This window comes from Squalius cephalus (genome assembly GCF_949319135.1).
Source record: "Squalius cephalus genome assembly, chromosome: 1".
NCBI lineage: Eukaryota > Metazoa > Chordata > Actinopteri > Cypriniformes > Leuciscidae > Squalius > Squalius cephalus.
Window position 1 is genome coordinate 30,604,389 of NC_137122.1, and position 18,318 is coordinate 30,622,706.

General features: G+C 35.4%; 1 protein-coding gene across 2 annotated transcripts in view; it reads right to left on the reverse strand.

Moving 5' to 3' along the window:
* The window catches only part of LOC307167898 (CD166 antigen homolog), a 72,376-nt gene extending 55,545 nt beyond the window's left edge, over positions 1–16,831 (reverse strand). Inside the window, exons 1-4 of one of the 2 annotated variants that reach the window (XM_079887209.1) lie at positions 16,682–16,831; positions 15,966–16,232; positions 15,536–15,865; positions 8,122–8,364 (exon numbers count right to left, since the gene is read on the reverse strand). In XM_079887209.1, coding sequence (XP_079743335.1) covers positions 8,122–8,364; positions 15,536–15,865; positions 15,966–16,232; positions 16,682–16,745 — 904 coding nt within the window. In that variant the 5' untranslated portion in view covers positions 16,746–16,831. Of the gene's footprint in view, positions 1–8,121; positions 8,365–8,636; positions 8,967–9,066; positions 9,334–9,744; positions 9,932–15,535; positions 15,866–15,965; positions 16,233–16,681 lie in introns of those variants that run through there. The other variant, XM_079887208.1, reaches the window with a different exon arrangement.
* Positions 16,832–18,318: the final 1,487 nt, after the last annotated feature.

Below are 18,318 nucleotides of genomic sequence, written 5' to 3' on the forward strand. Positions count from 1 at the left end.
CCTTTATAAAGCAAACAAGAATCCAATAAAAATCTAACCAGGATTCTCCTCAAATGTTTTATTTGATCAACATCCTTGGACAACAGTGTGAGGATGTGTTTGGCAGTTCTTTTTTTTTTTATTATTATTATTTCTTTTTATTTTTCAAAAGAAAATCATTTATATAACATACCGAGGTAAAAATCCCCAATTTCCCCAATCCCCAATCCCCACCCTCATAGGGATATAACAACAACATAATTGAAAAGAAAGAAAAAATTTGAGAAAGAAAAAAAAATAATAATAATAAAAAAAAAATATATATATATAAAATAAAAGTAAATAAATAAATAAATAAATAATTAAACAGCGAAAATACAGTACTTGATCTACAAGGTCATATCATTTTCCAATACCTAAAAGTAAAGGGCACCAAAATTCATTAAAAAGATGTCCACGGTTATATTTCTCCAAAGTCAGTTTTTCTAATGGCAGAAATGAAGACAATTGGTCAAAAAAAGTCTTAAGAGATGGAGGGGAAACATTCTTCCAGCATAAAAGTATGCATTTTTTTTGCAAAATAAGATATCAAAATAAATAACCTGCATTTTTTTCTGATCTAACTCTAAATTATCAATATCATTTAACAAATATAGACTGTTACTCAAGTCAAAATGCTTATCCAAAACTGACTGAGTAAAAGAATGAATTGATCTCCAATAGCCTTTTAAAAGACTGCAGTCCCAAAACATGTGTAAAAATGTCCCATCCATATTTTTACATCTCTGACAAACAGCTGGAATATCAATTGATATTTTATGCATTTTTAAAGGTGTTAAGTAGGTTTTGTGGATAAACTTAAAATTAGTCTCCTTAATCTTAATACTTGTGAATGGGAAATGAATTCTATTACAAATATTTACCCATACATCATCTTCAAAAGTTCTACTTAAATCTCTTTCCCATATTGTTTTTAAAGGTCGGAAAGAAGATTGAGATTCTTTTGTCAAAATATGATAACATTTAGAAATCATTCCTTTTATTGTGTCTACGAAAAAAAAAAAGTCCTCCAGTTCTGACAAAAAAAGCCGTATTTTTTCCCCCTTAATCAGAGAGTTAGTGACACTTCGGATTTGTAGATATTTAAAAAATTGTTTATTAGAGATATCATATTCTGCTCTTAAGTCAATAAATGATTTTACTTGCAGTTTTTCACTCAAAAGATCTTTAAAATATAATATACCAGAATTTAACCATTGACATATATTGCTTGAAGTAATTAAAGTGTTAAGATCTGGATTTAAAAAGATTGGAGAATATATAGAAGTACAAGAGACAATACCAATTTTCTTTCTACAATCTTTCCAAGTTTGAAGAGTGTTAAGTACAGTGAAATGGTTATTCATATTTTTTTATCTTTTCATAATGTTTTATAAATAACAGAGAGACAAGGGGCAGTGGTTCAAATGGATTTGATTCCATCTGGACCCACATGGATTCATGTCTTTCTTTAGACCAAGAAATCAAATTCCTAATTTGGGCTGACCAAAAATAGTATTGAAGGTTAGGTACACCTAAACCTCCCAGAGGTTCAGGCTTCATCAAAGTCAGCATACTAATCCGAGGCTTTTTATTACTCCAGATGAATCTTGAAAGATGGCTATTAATTGAGTTAAAAAAGTCTACTGGTAAGAAACATGGAAGCATTTGAAAAAAAAAAAAGAAATCTTGGGAGGATATTCATTTTGATAAGGTTTATCCTACCCAATAGTGATAACGGTAAGGAGATCCATTTCGATAAATCCAATTTCACCTTATCTACCAGGGGAATATAATTTTCTTTAACTAAATTATCCAAATCTGGAGTAATAAATATACCCAGGTATTTGAAGCCTTTTGGTGTTAGGTTAAACCCACTAAAAGAAAGTAGTTCTTCGGTTGGTGTTGTGTATGAAAAAAGTGCATTAGACTTATAAAAATGTATCTTATATCCTGAATAGCTACCGAATTCTTTAACTGTGTTCAGGAGGTGGGGGACAGAGTTATCAGGATCAGTGATATACAAAAGAATGTCATCGGCATATAAGGATATTTTATGTTCAACAGACACAGTCTTAAAACCTTGAATTTTTATGTTATCTCTAATAAGTGAAGCCAATGGTTCAATCACCATGGCAAAAAGTAAAGGTGACAGAGGGCACCCCTGCCTTGTTCCTCTAGCTCAAGCAAATGATTTAGAACAGTAACCATTAGTTATAACCGCCGCTTTCGGGCTGTTGTAAATACTCCTTATCCAGTCAATAAAGTTATTTCCCACTTTAAATTTCTTCAGGACAGAAAATAGAAAATCCCATTCTACCCTATCAAAAGCCTTCTCTGCATCTAAAGATAAGAGCAGAGAAGGCTTCTGGTAGTTGTTAATCTCATTTATTACATTCAGGGTTCTCCTTATATTATCTGCTGCATATCTCCCTTTTATAAAACCTGACTGGTCTGGTTTTATTAATTTAGGTAAGATTAACTCCAGCCTTCTAGCTAGGAGTTTCGTAATGATCTTATAATCATGATCTAACAAACTTTATAGGCCTATAAGAAGAGCATTGTAGAGGATCTCTGCCACTTTGAAGTAAAACACTTATATGAGCCAAATTCATTGATTGAGGAAGTATTTTTTCCTTGCAAAAATTATTCACCATTGGCATAAAAATAGACCGAATATCTTGCCAAAACTCTTTATAAAAGTCTACTGAAAAACCGTCTGGCCCTGGGCTTTTATTTAACGGCATGGAATGTATTGTAGACAGTACTTCCGCTTCTGTAAATGGTGAGTTTAAGATCAATTGGTCTGATGCTGAGACTTCAGGTAGATTAATTGTGCTAAGATAATCCTCCAGTTTTTCCTGTGAGTACCCCATTTCAGAATTATAAAGGTTATTATAAAAATTAAAAAAAAATTGATTGATTTCTCCAGGATGGTAAGTTATTTTATTATCTCTGGAGTATATAGCTTTTATAATTTTCTCGGCTTGCTCTTTCTTTATTTGATAAGCTAATAATTTACCTGGTTTGTTTCCAAACTCATAATCTCTTTGTCTAATATAATTCATTTTTTGTATGGTCTCTTCAGATATTATAGAGTTCAGATTTCCTTTAGCAGTAATTAATTGTTTCCAGTTGTCCTCAGTAGGAGCTTCTTTATGAAGGTTTTCCCTTTGTACAACCTCTTTCTCTATCTCTTTTCTTTTATTTAATTTTTTACGATTTTTAAATGAGACATACGAGATAAGGAGGCCTCTTAGGGTAGCTTTTGCTGCTTCCCAAACAGTATTAGGCTCTACCGAAGCATCGTTATTTTCTTTTATATAATTTGAAATCCATACCCATATGTTTGTTTTTAAATCATTATCTTTAAGAAGAAAAGAATCAAACCTCCATCGTTTAAAGGTAAACCTTTTCTGAGCGCATTTGACCTTCAAATGAATTCTTGCATAGTCTGCAAGGACAATTGGATTTATACTACACTTAGATATCACATACAATTAGAGGGAACAAAAACATAGTCTAATCGAGAGTAGGAATTATGCACATTTGAAAAAAAAGTATAATCTCTGACATTAGGATGTAAATCCCGCCAAACATCAATTAGACCACTTTCTGCACATAATCCGAGGAGGGTCTTCGTGGATCTAGGATTGGAAATCTTAGTTTGATTGTATTTTTCTCTTGTACCTAAAGTTACATTGAAATCCACTCCCATAATTCCCAAACCTTTACAATTCTCATTAAATAATAATATCATATCGGAAAAAAAAGACGGCTCATCTACATTAGGAGCATTTATATTTAACAAGGTAATTGGGGCTTCATTAAAGGTGCCTGAAATCAAAACAAACCTGCCATTTGGATCAGTTATCAATTTACTCAAAATAAAATGTACGTTACGATTTAGTAAAGTACATGTTCCTCTACTATGAGATTTAAATGATGAGAAATAAACTTGGCCTACCCAGTCTGTTTTAAGTTTGCAGTGTTCAATGTCAGATAAATAAGTTTCTTGTAAAAAGACAATGTCCGCTTTATCATCCTTCAAAACAGATAACATTTTTATCCTTTTAAAGGAGAACTCCGGTCAATTTTAACATTGAGCTCATTTTTTTGTACATTTGGAGTGCTGTCAATACAGAGAACAACGACAAAAATCGGTGTTGCCTACACCGTGTTATCCTCTTTTTAAAATTTGCACCCTGTTGACTTCAATGGGGCAAGTACTAAACCTGCTTTTAGCCTCTTAACATCCTTGATGTGTCATTACAAGTGCACAGAAAATGTGAGTGATTCCTTCTGAGTGAACACGAGTGAGTCTGACTGCAGTAGATGTGAAAGAAATGTATAAAAATGATGTTATTTAAGCCAGCGCAAATACCTTTGTTTACATCCTGTTTTTCGGTTGAAGTCCAAAGTAGTCGATTGCGGAGTTCACACGCATAGGTTTAATACCTATGATCACGCGCGTGAACTCGGCAATCGACTACTTTGGACTTCAACCGAAAAACAGGATGTAAACAAAGGTATTTGCGCTGGCTTAAATAACATCAATTTTATACATTTCTTTCACATCTACTGCAGTCAGACTCACTCGTGTTCACTCAGAAGGAATCACTCACATTTTCTGTGCACTTGTAATGACACATCAAGGATGTTAAGAGGCTAAAAGCAGGTTTAGTACTTGCCCCATTGAAGTCAACAGGGTGCAAATTTTAAAAATAGAATAACTCGGTGTAGGCAACACCGATTTTTGTCGTTGTTCTCTGTATTGACAGCACTCCAAATGTACAAAAAAATGAGCTCAATGTTAAAATTGACCGGAGTTCTCCTTTAATCCGATTACCTAAACCTTGGACATTCCAGGAAAAAATATTCAAATCATTTATATTGAATGCCATTCAACAAAGGTATTGCTTGTTACATATCCCTTTAGTACGTACCCCTGCAAACCAGTAACTGTATGGCTGTTCTTAATTATTATTCTGAAAAGAAAAACACAAAACAAAATATTAAAAACTGAAATAACAAGAAAATCCCTGATCCATCCTAAGTAAGGATAAACCGGAAACATAATAGTCCCATAATACACAAAAAAATATATAAAAAAGTCCCTAAACCCTCCCAAAAGTCTTCTATTAGGCCAAAGGAAGTAAAGAATACACAATATAACTAAAAAAAGTCGACTGAAAAGGAAAGGAGACACTGCCAAAGGCATGTCTTCCTAAATCACTGGCGACTTGGAGCACCTTACCTCAGTGCTAATTGTAGATTATTACAAGGGACCAATAATACTAATGATAACAAAACAATCCATAAATAGGCCAAAACAATAACAGTCCTTTTGACACTTAGGGCTCCCTATTTTGGAAGGGAATACTCCTGTACAGTTTACACTAGTACCGGTAACTTTAATTTACAAGATGATGAAGTTGCCGTAACAGTAACAGACAAATGCATAGACAAAGGGGAGACAAAAATAATCCAATAGATCGATTCACAAATGATCGCAGTTCGAAGAAGGATGATCAAATGTTCAATACGCCAACCAGCAATTGGGGAAAACAACTTGTCTTACCTCCGCTCACTAAATAAGCCTAATCGTCAGATTTGGCATGTTGATTCAACTTGTCGATATATAGGCTTTTGCGTCGGAAGGGTTATCGAAAAGTTCAATTGTACCTTTATGGAGAATCCGAAGACGATGTGGGTATGCAAAGCCTCTGAACATCTCCTTCTCACGGAAATATCTGATCACTTCAGCGAAATCATTGCGTTTACGACGAACTTCAGATGACAGATCCTGACGGGAGGTAAGCTGGGCATCCCCCTCTTGTATTGGAGTAGTTCTCCTTTTTGCCGCTTGAAATATCATATCACTGTCTCTGAGCCGTAAGAATTTAATCAAAATTGGTCTTGGTGGGTTTACCTGGTTCTGGGTGTCGTAATTGGCCTAAGCGATGAATACGTTCAATCTCAAAAGTTTGATCCGTAGATATATTCAGCCATGTCGGTATCTTTAGTTGAACGAATTCGCCTAGGTTTTTATGTGCCAATTGTTCGGGAAGACCAATTGTTAATGACTGTTATATTGTCTGTTTTGAAATGTAAATAATATAGTCCTTAAATTGATTTATTATTTATTTTTGTATGGTATCTAATTTTTTTTTATATTGGGTTTCATTTGTGTTATGGTAACAGCTCTTTTATTTTGACGTTCGCCCGCGTGTGCGGATATAATGCGCATATGGTCCAAACATTTCAGTATGGAACGAGACCCAAACGTACATGGTTGTGGTGTCAAAGGTTTACGGTTTGCAAGGAGTTTAAAAGGATTTAGCTCCTGGTTTAAATGGAGAACAAGGTACGGTTGTAGACTTCCTGTTATCTTTATCTTTATGTTTTGTTTTGATTTATTTTCTTTGTATCAAGATTAATTGTTGGTTGTTGCTTTGTTGTTTATGTATATTTAAGTCTTTAATCTTATTTGGTTTTGATGTATGTTTATTTCAAGGTTTATTCATTTTGATATTTTGTTTTCTTTTGTACAAGCTTTTACGTTGATTCTCAACGAGTCATGGTGTCCAACGGTGATCGAATCTGTGATGACGGACATTCAAATAAAGTGTGTGGGAATCATCAGTAAACGAGTTCAACCTTTCTTAAACCAGGCAGCTACACCAATCAATACCAAATGCTTCCTCCTTCCCCAGTTTTCCAACACATCAGTCTTGGCTTCGAGTGTTTTGATCAACTTTTGGGCTCGGTATAAATCTCTATTAGTTGTTTGTAAGGAATCCTCGAGGTCAGAGATCCTTTGTTCGGCAACATCCAAACGCCGATGTTGTTTAAGTACCTCATTTGTCTGAGAGAGAGAGTCCTTCATTGTTGTAACTTCAGTAACAACATTTTCCAAACGACTTTCGATGCCGTCAAGACGGCTCACAATATCCCTGCGTTGGGTTTTTAATTCTGCCATAATATCAGCTAGATCATATTCGCCCTCGGATTCCAAGTCCTCGTCTGGTTTCTTTCTTCTCCTTGTCTCTTTTTTGTTTTTACCTTCGTTCAGCATAATCCTTGCAGTTCAAAGTTGCAAAATTGCAACGATTTGTTGAAATCAACTGCTGGGTGAAAGTATCAAACTTTGAATAAGCACTGAGGAAATATGGAGCTCTGAGCTCAAGCGGCCATCTTTCTTCCTCAACCAACTTTGCACATCGCCAACTTTGTTTGGCAGTTCGATCTAAGGGTGAAGTGAGCAGAACACCGACAGCAGATTGAGTTCCTTCATAGGGACTGTGCTAAGAGTCCATTATGTGCTCTGGGCTTCCTCAAATTATAATGGCCCGTCCTGTTTTTTTTGTAGTTGGTGTAGTAGATGTAGACGAAGATCATTGTGCTGAACAGCACTACAGCAACAATAATGCCTACTATTATGGGCACGCAATTCTCTGTGTCAAAAGAAACAAATATATCAGCAATTAAAATCAGCAATTTAGGGAATTATATCCAAGCAAGCAAAACTGGGGATAGATATCAAGCCTGCATAATGCCTTCAACATATCCAAAGTCAGCAGCTAATCTAAATAAAAATCCATGCAGGGCAACTATGGTGACACGATCCACAAGCCATTTCGCTTAAATAGTGTTCCTATAACACATCCTCTGACATTCTGACTGCAAGCAGAGCGTTACAAGAACAACAAACCAAACAGCTTCTTACAAAAGTGCGAATACTTTGTGAAAGGCCAAGACACTAACCACAAAAGAAGCCATGCTAAAATCTGAAAGCTGTGCCTAAATTGTTTTAAGAAGGATGAATGAAATTTGCATTAATCAAAGGCAAAAGACTAAAAGAGGAACTTCAAATGACTTTGCATAAAATCTATCCTGACAACATCATTTAGACTACTAAATTGTGTTTTTTCTCAATAATTTGCATATTTAATACAACTAAAATAAATATTATGTTTAATATCAGACAAAGAAATACAAAAAAAAATAATTTTAAAAAACAACCACAGTTCCTTTCTGTAGTGTATTACTAAAACGGAAATTGCCAATTAAACTAAGAAAATTATACAAAAATACAGTTACCTTGTTTGGACACTTTTACGGATCTGGTGGTGTTGCCAACAGAACTGTTTGCAATGCAGAGCAGATCCTCAGGTGTTGAATCTGTTACAGTAAGAGTTTCACTATAAACTATATCAGTTGTGCTGAGACTCCAGCTGATTGTTGGTTTTGGGTTTCCCTCGGCTTCACAAACTATCACCACTGGATATCCTGGAAACACAGACACTATGGAGGGCAGTTTGGTCTCATTGATGATCGGTTTAACTGCAGGAAGGAGTGAAAGAAAAACAGTTTAAGAGGTTTTGCATTGCATATATGGCATCATAAATTTCTTATGTTAATCTACATTCATTTTAATTTAGTAGTTTTCAGCTAAATTGATCAAATTAGAAAATTGACAAGAAAAAGTTAAATGTTGCATCTGATCCCTATCACCACATAACTTGTCACTGTGTCACATGGTAAGTGCTAAAATCTGCTTTGGTCAACAGATGTTCTTAAAAGATTAATAATAGAAACTGATGGATCTTACTTACAATATACAGTAATGTTGAGATGTTCTGATGGGGCTGTTGGAGGAGGTCGAGGTCCTTCTTCTCCCAGTTCCAGCTTTGCTTCACACCAGTACTGAGCTCCATCATCAGCTCTGTCTGGACGGATCAGGAGTTTAGATGTTTTATTGACTGGAGTCTTGATGGTGTCAGTGAAGATGGTTTGATCCACCAGAGTCTGTCCTTTGTACCAGTTGACAGTGAGACTCTGAACAGGAGCCACATTGAGAACGTCACACTGGAGCTCATACTGGTTTCTCTCCATCATTGGTCCGATGTGATTCACAGTGCTGATGGACACACTGTCTGGAGTCTCTGTGGAGGAAGATTTACACACTGATATCTGCAGTCATGAATGTACATTAGATATTTCTGAGAAAGAAAAGATAAAAATATCAATAACAGAGAAACTCACTGTAAATAGTCACTGGGAGATTCACTGCACACTGTGTCTTATTATAGTTCATGTAGCAGGATGGCTCTATGCCCCATTCTCTCAGTTCTGACACTCTCCATGTGATCAGACTGTCTCTGGTCATGGGCACTGCTCCCTCACTGGCTTCCCATCCCAACCCTTTATGCTGGACAGAAGTGCTGCAGTCGGCTGAGACAGAACCGCCAAACTTCACAACAACTCTCTGTGGGTTGAGCTGAACGGGACATTCATCATCAGCATGTGAACCTGTTAAACACATTGAGAAGGATGTGATTTAAAACTAGTGATGCTATTCTGTGCTGAATCTTCACCAAAGTATTGGATTACAAGCAGACACAGAAATAACTTTCTAAGAGTCATTAAGACCTGCAAACTGAACACTGGTCCATGATAGGCCTCTAGAGTTTTGTATTTTATAGACATGGGACCAAAGCCCATCTATTGTCATATGCAACAAAAAAGCTTTACTAATACAGTAGAAAGACAACTTTTGGCAGGACTAGCACAAACTCAAACATGTCAACTGAACATAAATTAATTTAACACTCCCTATTCTGGTCTTAAGACCGAGACAGAGTCATGATCATTTACAACATATTTAGTCTCATTTCAGACGCATCGGAAGAATAAAAGGCAGAATTAATACAACATACAAACCTGTGAAACTCAAAAGCTGCGAAACTGCCAAGAGATAAAGAAGTCCAAAGAAATGTTGAAGCATATTGAAAAACAATTGATCAGAAAATACTGTAAATAAGATGCAACTTTATCACTGTAACTCAGACTGTAAGGCTGTGACTGAAGACCTCAAGCATGGCAATACTGATAATAAAAAAGAACTAACCCCACCCAAAAAATATTTTGAGTACAAGTTAATGGATGACTGCAAGACAGAAGCAGAAATGAAACTAAATGAACTTGAATACTTGTAAATAACTTGAATAATGAGGTTTCCCCTGACCAGATAACCAGAACATCTGTAGATGAGATGATGTTGTTTGGCACATGAATTCCTTCTTTGGTTCATAATTTGCTTTCAAAGATAAAAAAATATATTTAAAGTTTCTCTAAAAACATTTTCCAAGGGGTCCTTGGCCTAAGAAAAGACAGCAATCTCAGACAGCAAATGCAGTGAGTTTACTTCATTCTTCTCTGAGAAAATCAATAATATCAGAAAGGCGATCAGCATATCCTCGTGTGGCACTGAGGTAAGACAGATCAGACCACATCCTCAGAATGTTACCATGTCTGATTTCGAAGAAATTAATGGTAAAATTATGGAAGAAACAGTACAGCACCTTAAAACATCAACCTGCGCCCTTGACACACTCCCCACCTCCTTGTTCAAAAGTGTGTTAAACTGTTTAGAAGTGGATCTCCTAGAGGTGGTAATATCCTCACTTCTCTCGGGGACTTTTCCAAACTCCCTGAAAACTGCAGTTGTCAAGCCCCTCATGAAAAAGAGCAATCTAGATAAGACCATATTAAGCAACTATAGACCAATCTCAAATCTTCCTTTCATAGGCAAGATCATTAATCAGCAGAACCAGAAAATACTGTAAATAAGACCCAACTTTATCACTGTAACTCAGAGTGCAAGTCTGTGACTGAAGCTGTAGCTCGAACAACGCAATAGTGAAACAAAAAAAAAAAAAAAAAAACTAACCCCACCCATAAACTATTTTGAGAGGAAATTTCACTGGGTTGACCTCAGGAATATTACGTATTAATGGATGACTGCAAAACATACTCAGAAACCAAATGAAATCTAGAAATAACCTGAATCCTTGCAATGATAGTTTTACCCTAACCAGACAACCAGGAAATATGTAGATGAGACTGACGTTGGATGTTGGAGTTATTTTGGTTCATAATTTGATGCGCTCACAGAAATTTAACATCATACAAAAAAAAAAAAAAAAAAAAAATATATATATAAAGTTTCTCTGAAAAACATTTTCCAAGGGGTCCTTGAAAAAAAGCTTCTGTTTTATTGCACACAGCGCCAACCTGTGGTAATTGCAGGATAGAACAGACAAAACCCAGAAACATCTGACTTGCATTTATATACATTTATAAGAACTCTCCCACCATCTATTTTTAAAAATGAATTATGAGGATTAGCCGCCCTGAGTCACCTGTTCATAAGTGTAAAATTACTTTCATGAATTGGCCAATCACATGCACTGCTAATGGCCTGGTTTCTTTAAGGGGTTGCTTACTTTTAGCATTCAGTGATCCTTATATGAGTCCTTATAAACCTCTCTGTGTTTATTTAGCATTTTTTGACTGACTGACTGACTGACTGACTGACTGACTGTGGCTTACAAATAAAATGCGTGTCCAGCTAACGATTTTTTGTTCTCAATATGATTGGGAAGGTTCGTTTCCGGTTATATTTCAAAAATGAAACCTAAAAATAACCATTAGGGGGCGTTCAGGTTCAGTTTAGATTGTCACGAAAACTTCCCTGCAACGTTCTGGGAATGTTAGTTTTTGGTTATAAAAAATAAAACCTAAAAATAACTATTATAATGTTCTTTAGGTTCCCTTTAATTATCCTCCACTCTCAGAAAACAAGGTACAAAAGCTGTCACGTTCCCTTTCAAAAGGTAGCCTACACCTTTCAAGAGTGCATGTTAGTACCTAAACGTTACATATTAAAACCTTTTTAAAAGGTACTGTCCCAGTGACAACTTTTGTACCATTTTTACCACTAGTTAGCTTTTTGTAACAAAAAACAATACGCTACATCTGCACGCTTGACTGAAGAACTATGGATACAATTTGAATCTGAATTGTGTAAATTTTAATTATATACAAGTGTAATTTCTCAAAATGAAATATTGTGGCATTTTATAGTTATGAATTAGATTTTTTTTTTTACTTGAATTCTAGACATTTGATATTTAACTATGTGTTTTTCCCCTCTCAAAAACGCAATTTTGACTAATATGTGTAGAGTTTTATAAGTTACAGTTTAACTGATAGTGATCGGTCAATATTCTTACTGTCGGTTAACGGCTAAGCGGTTTATTATGGTCGTCCCCAAGAAATACATCTAACCTACACAATAGCCATTTAATTTCTCACAAATACAAACTTGGGGCGTCATTTGTAGGGGCGTGGTTTGTACTACTGTGGGATGCAGTCGGACACACTTGACTAGAAGGGTCTGTCTGCACCCCACAATACAAACCATGGCCAAATAAGGTACGCCTCTCGGGAAGAAACAAGGATATCATTGACTGAAACAATCTTTTCAAGTACATTTATTTATTTAAAGTTTGTCTGGCTAACTTGTTTTGCTTTTGAATATTAAGAAGTATGGAATAACAGCTAGGCCTATTAGTAAATAAACGAAATTATACAATCAAATACAGACCTATAATTATAGCTAAAAACCCTCAACACTAAACCTTACTCTATCCATACCCTTTCAATAAAATACAAATTTACTGTAGTGTTTCATAATTAAAATGAGAGAACTAGAGCGAACTTCAAAAAATGGAGGGGAAGGACATGACCTTTATTAAATTATTAACACCACACATCAACAATCATTAACAATATTCTTGAAAACGTACGTCCTGAAAGCATTTTCCATTTTTATTAATAATAATAATTAAAAAAAAGCATTTTGCTGTTTTATAAGCTGATATCATACAACGGTCAGTTAGACAGGCTTGACTTGTTTGGATCTAAGCAATTCAGAAATGCATTTAAAAAAAAAATCTAATTACACAATAACTTTCTGAATTAAGAGTAGTTTATATATGTTTTTAAGTCTCATTATAAGGCTCTAGAAGGAAAGAAAGAAAGAAACATTTTGTATAGCATTTTTCTCCTATTGTTATTAAAAGAACAAAACAGGCATATTATTATCTGTCAATACAGACTTAAGTCACACACAAAAGAAGAGGTTTAAAGAAGAAGTACATAAATGAAAAGTGCTGTCAAATTTGTCTAACATAGAAAGCACATATTTCTGGCTTTGGAGATTGTCCATCACCTCAGACAGTTTTTAAAGCGTGAATCTGGGGTGATGTTTTTCAAAATCTGCATTTATGCATAAACATTTCTAACAACTGCATTAAGTTATTTACCACAAAGAGATCCTTTTCTTGTCACACAGGCAACTTTGACAATCTCACAATATGGTGGGTAACACTTTTGTACAGCAAATAAAAGTCAGTATGGCATAAACAACATACAGAAAAACATTTTGTTGTCATGTGATAAGATAACTTGATACGTTTTAAACATTTATTTTTTATCTCAGACAATCTTTTTTGACACTGACACATAGTCATGCACGTGACAGCACACTTTTACTCATTATACCAGCTTTTTTTTTTAATTAACGTATTTATTTATTGTGATCTGAATGATGTTCAATATATCATCTGTTCAATCTTAGCATTTGCATCCATTGCTGAAGAGACACATTTCATTCTGCTTTACTGACTGCGATAACTTCCAGTTGGTTGTTTCTTTTTCCACACATAGATAAGTAATGCGATGATTATAAGAAGCAGTGCAACTTCAGCAAAACTAAGGATGTAGTTTAGAGATTTGCCTAGAAAGGAAAAAGCAAAATAGGTTCAGGAAATGAATAAGTAAAATAAAACTCAAAATCTTTAGCACAAAATTCATTTTGTGGTTAAATGATTGAACAGTAATAGATCACATAATTAAAAGGTTGTTCTAAGAGCTATTGGACAATATCATCATATTTTCTTTCATTTTCATTGAATACAGTACTTAAGTTAAAAATAGAGCAAATGTATTTAATATCCAATGTACAGAAGGCAGACCATGGTACTAGATGCCTGTATAGCCCTAACCTATATAGCATATTTCCTACTTAGAGTATTTTTTAGACATAATTACTTACTTTTATTACAGTTTGTATTTGCGTACATTTGACAGAATCTGAAACTACTTAATCATGGGGGATTAGTAGATTGTACCCACCAAAATTGGGTACAATAAACCTGGGTACAATAAATCTGTATTTTCATATTTTCCATTAATTTCCTGGTCATTTTTGAATGGCAAGATCACAAGTGTGAATATAGTCAAAGCAGGGGTGGGCAACTCTGGCCCTCAAGATCCACTTTCCTGCAAAGTTTAGTTCCAAGTTCCAACCCTAATCAAACACACATGAACAAGCTAATCAAGGTCTTCAGGAATACTAGAAAGCTAATGGCAGCTGAATTTTGTCATGGCTGGAGGTAAACTCTGCAGAAAAGTGTATCTACTGTGTTTGTACAATGTCTGTGTGTGTGTGTGTGTGTGTTTCCTCCGAGGGGGCAAGGGAGGCAACTGCCTCCTAAAGTATATTGAATGAGAAAATAATCCACAGCACTGTCATAATTATAGCGTATAATTTAGTTTTAAATTATTATTAATTTGTTTAATTACTTTGCTTAGCTCGGAGGAGAGTGGCACATTATGGTACTGAAGTGTCCGTAGCGCGTAGTTACAGATAGCGGTTAATAAAGCTACAGCAACATTAGTTAATTGTTTTTGTATCGCGACACGACAACTTGCTTCCCGACCTTCAGATACAGACAATAAATGACGAGTTCAAGTCATGTCAGGATCACCATATTGCCACTGAACGCACATGAATGCCACAACAAAGTATAAATATGAGTGCATGGGAAGCTCAGGATTTTTTTTAAACCCCTATTTTACGAGTTGGGGGCAAATCAGTGAGAAACCATAGGCGTGACATTGTCAGACTTTTTTGCAAAATATAATAGCATTGTAATATAACAATATAATAGTATGTAGGCCTAATGAAAAAGTTGACAGTGGCTTCATAAATTAATTATAAACATAAAAAAGCAAAACACACCTAAAGCACATTCTTTGTTCTTCATTTTCTGGAAGTAGAGTATAAAAACCTTGCTGTATTTTAACGACATCTTGCTCTGACGAAAGTGACTTGAACGCACCTTACTTCTAGTGGACCATCAGTAATGGCTAAGAGGCTTTATTTTTATATGAGTCTTTAAAAATACTTTTTGTTAAAAACTCTTTTTTTTATTCTGCATATTGCACCTTTAAACTGAGTCACTCACTTACAATGGAAAATGTTACAAAAATGCACAGTTAGGTCTCATTGATGATCGGTTTAACTGCAGGAAGGAGTGAAAGAAAAACAGTTTAAGAGGTTTTGCATTGCCATATGTGGCATCATAAATTTCTTATGTTAATAAGAAATTTTTATTTTTATTTTTTAATTCATTTTAATTTAGTAGTTTTCAGCTAAATTTATCAAATTTAGAAAATTGATAAGAAAAAGTTAAATGTTGCATCTTATCCCTATCACCACATAACTTGACACTGTGTCACATGGTAAGTGCTAAAATCTGCTTAATTTAGACAACAGATGTTCTTAAAAGATTAATAATAGAAACTGACGGATCTTACTAACAATGTACAGTAATGCTGAGTGTTTTTGATGGGGCTGTTGGAGGAGGTTGAGGTCCTTCTTCTCCCAGTTCCAGCTTTGCTTCACACCAGTACTGAGCTCCATCATCAGCTCTGTCTGGACGGATCAGGAGTTTAGATGTTTTACTGACTGGAGTCTTGATGGTGTCAGTGAAGATGGTTTGATCCACCAGAGTCTGTCCTTTGTACCAGTTGACAGTGAGACTCTGAACAGGAGCCACATTGAGAATGTCACACTGGAGCTCATACTGGTTTCCCTCCATCATTGGTCCGGTGTGATTCACAGTGCTGATGGACACACTGTCTGGAGTCTCTGTGGAGGAAGATTTACACACTGATATCTGCAGTCATCAATGTACATTAGATATTTCTGAGAAGGAAAATATAAAAATATCAATAACAGAGGAACTCACTGTAAATAGTCACTGGGAGATTCACTGTACACTGTGTCTTATTATAGTTTATGAAGCAGGTTGGCTCTATGCCCCATTCTCTCAGTTCTGACACTCTCCATGTGGTCAGACTGTCTCTGATCAAGGGCACTGCTCCCTCACTGGCTTCCCATCCCAACCCTCTATGCTGGACAGAAGTGCTGCAGTCGACTGAGACAGAACCGCCGTACTTCACAATAACTCTCTGTGGGTTGAGCTGAACAGGACATTCATCATCAGCATGTGAACCTGTTAAACACATTGAGAAGGATGTGATTTAAAACTAGTGAAGATTCAGCACAGAATAGCATCACTAAAGTATTGGATTACAAGCAGACACAGGAATAACTTTCTAAGAGTCATTAAGACCTGCAAACTGAACACTGGTCCACGATAGGCCTCTAGAGTTTTGTATTTTATAGAGTTGGGACCATGACATCTTAATAGCTAGTGAAAAATGTAATGGGTTTCTGTAAAAGTCCATCTACTGTCATATGCAACAAAAAAGCTTTACTAATACAGTAGAAAGACAACTTTTGGCACGGTTAGTACAAACTCAAACAACTGAACATAAATGAATTTAACACTCCCTATTCTGGTCTTAAGACCGAGACAGAGTCATGATCATTTACAACATATTTAGTCTCATTTCAGATGCATCGGAAGAATAAAAGGCAGAATTAATACAACATACAAACCTGTGAAACTCAAAAGCTGTGAAACTGCCAAGAGATAAAAAAGTCCAAAGAAATGTTGAAGCATATTGAAAAACAATTGATCAGAAAATACTGTAAATAAGACCTAACTTTATCACTGTAACTCAGAGCGTAAGGCTGTGACTGAAGACCTCAAGCATGGCAATACTGATAATAAAAAGAACTAACCCCACCCAAAAAATATTTTGAGTACAAGTTAATGGATGACTGCAAGACAGAAGCAGAAATCAAACTAAATGAATACTTGAAAATAACTTGAATAATGTCGTTTCCCCTAACCAGATAACCAGAACATCTGTAGATGAGATGATGTTGTTTGGCACATGAATTCCTTCTTTGGTTCAATTTGCTTTCAAAGAAATGTAACATTTATACAAAAACAACAAAAAATATATATTTAAAGTTTCTCTAAAAACATTTTCCAAGGGGTCCTTGGCCTAAGAAAAGACAGCAATCTCAGACAGCAAATGCAGTGAGTTTGCTTCATTCTTCTCTGAGAAAATCAATAATATCAGAAAGGCGATCAGCATATCCTCATGTGGCACTGAGGTAAGACAGATCAGACCACATCCTCAGAATGTTACCATGTCTGATTTAGAAGAAATTAATGGTAAAATTATGGAAGAAACAGTACAGCACCTTAAAACATCATCCTGCGCCCTTGACACACTCCCCACCTCCTTTTTCAAAAGTGTGTTAAACTGTTTAGAAGCAGATCTCCTAGAGGTGGTAATATCCTCACTTCTCTCGGGGAGTTTTCCAAACTCCCTGAAAACTGCAGTTGTCAAGCCCCTCATGAAAAAGAGCAATCTGGATAAGACCATATTAAGCAACTATAGACCAATCTCAAATCTTCCTTTCATAGGCAAGATCATTAATCAGCAGAACCAGAAAATATGAACATATCACACCAGTCCTCAGGTCTTTACCCTGGCTCCCAGTTACATTTAGGATTGATTTTAAAGTATTATTACTGGTATATAAATCATTCAATGGCCTAGAACCTCAATACATTGCAGATATGCTCACTGAATATAAACCCAATATCACTCACATCATTAGGATTACATCAACTAAAAATACCAAGGGTTCACTTCACTCTAAGCATGGTGAGTCCGCTTTTAGTTATTATGCCAGCCGCAGCTGGAACCAGTTTCCAGAGGAGATCAGATGTGCTCCTACAATAGTCACATTCAAACCCAGACTCAAAACACATCTGTTTAGCTGTGCATTTACTGTCCCACTGTGCGTCCGACTGATTACACTGTATTTTATCTCTGCATTCTCCTTTTGATAAACTGAACTCAAATGACACTGATTGATAACCGGTGTTTTGTGAAGGGTATATTAGTGTCAGAATATATTAGATTGGGTCTGTATAAACCCTCATTGTGTTGCCTTTCAATTAAAAGATTTTGTTATGGGTGTGCTTGTTGTTCATTTATCTCAAAAGTATCATAAGATTTGTTTGTCAGCGGTGCATTTAGCTGTTCATTTGTGCTTCATTTGTGCAGTCAAAATTTTTAATCATCAGCAAATCAGGCATACAATAAAACAATTAAAAAAATAATAATAAATATAGCTGCAAGCAGCAATTATCGGGGCCAAGCGCAAGCAGA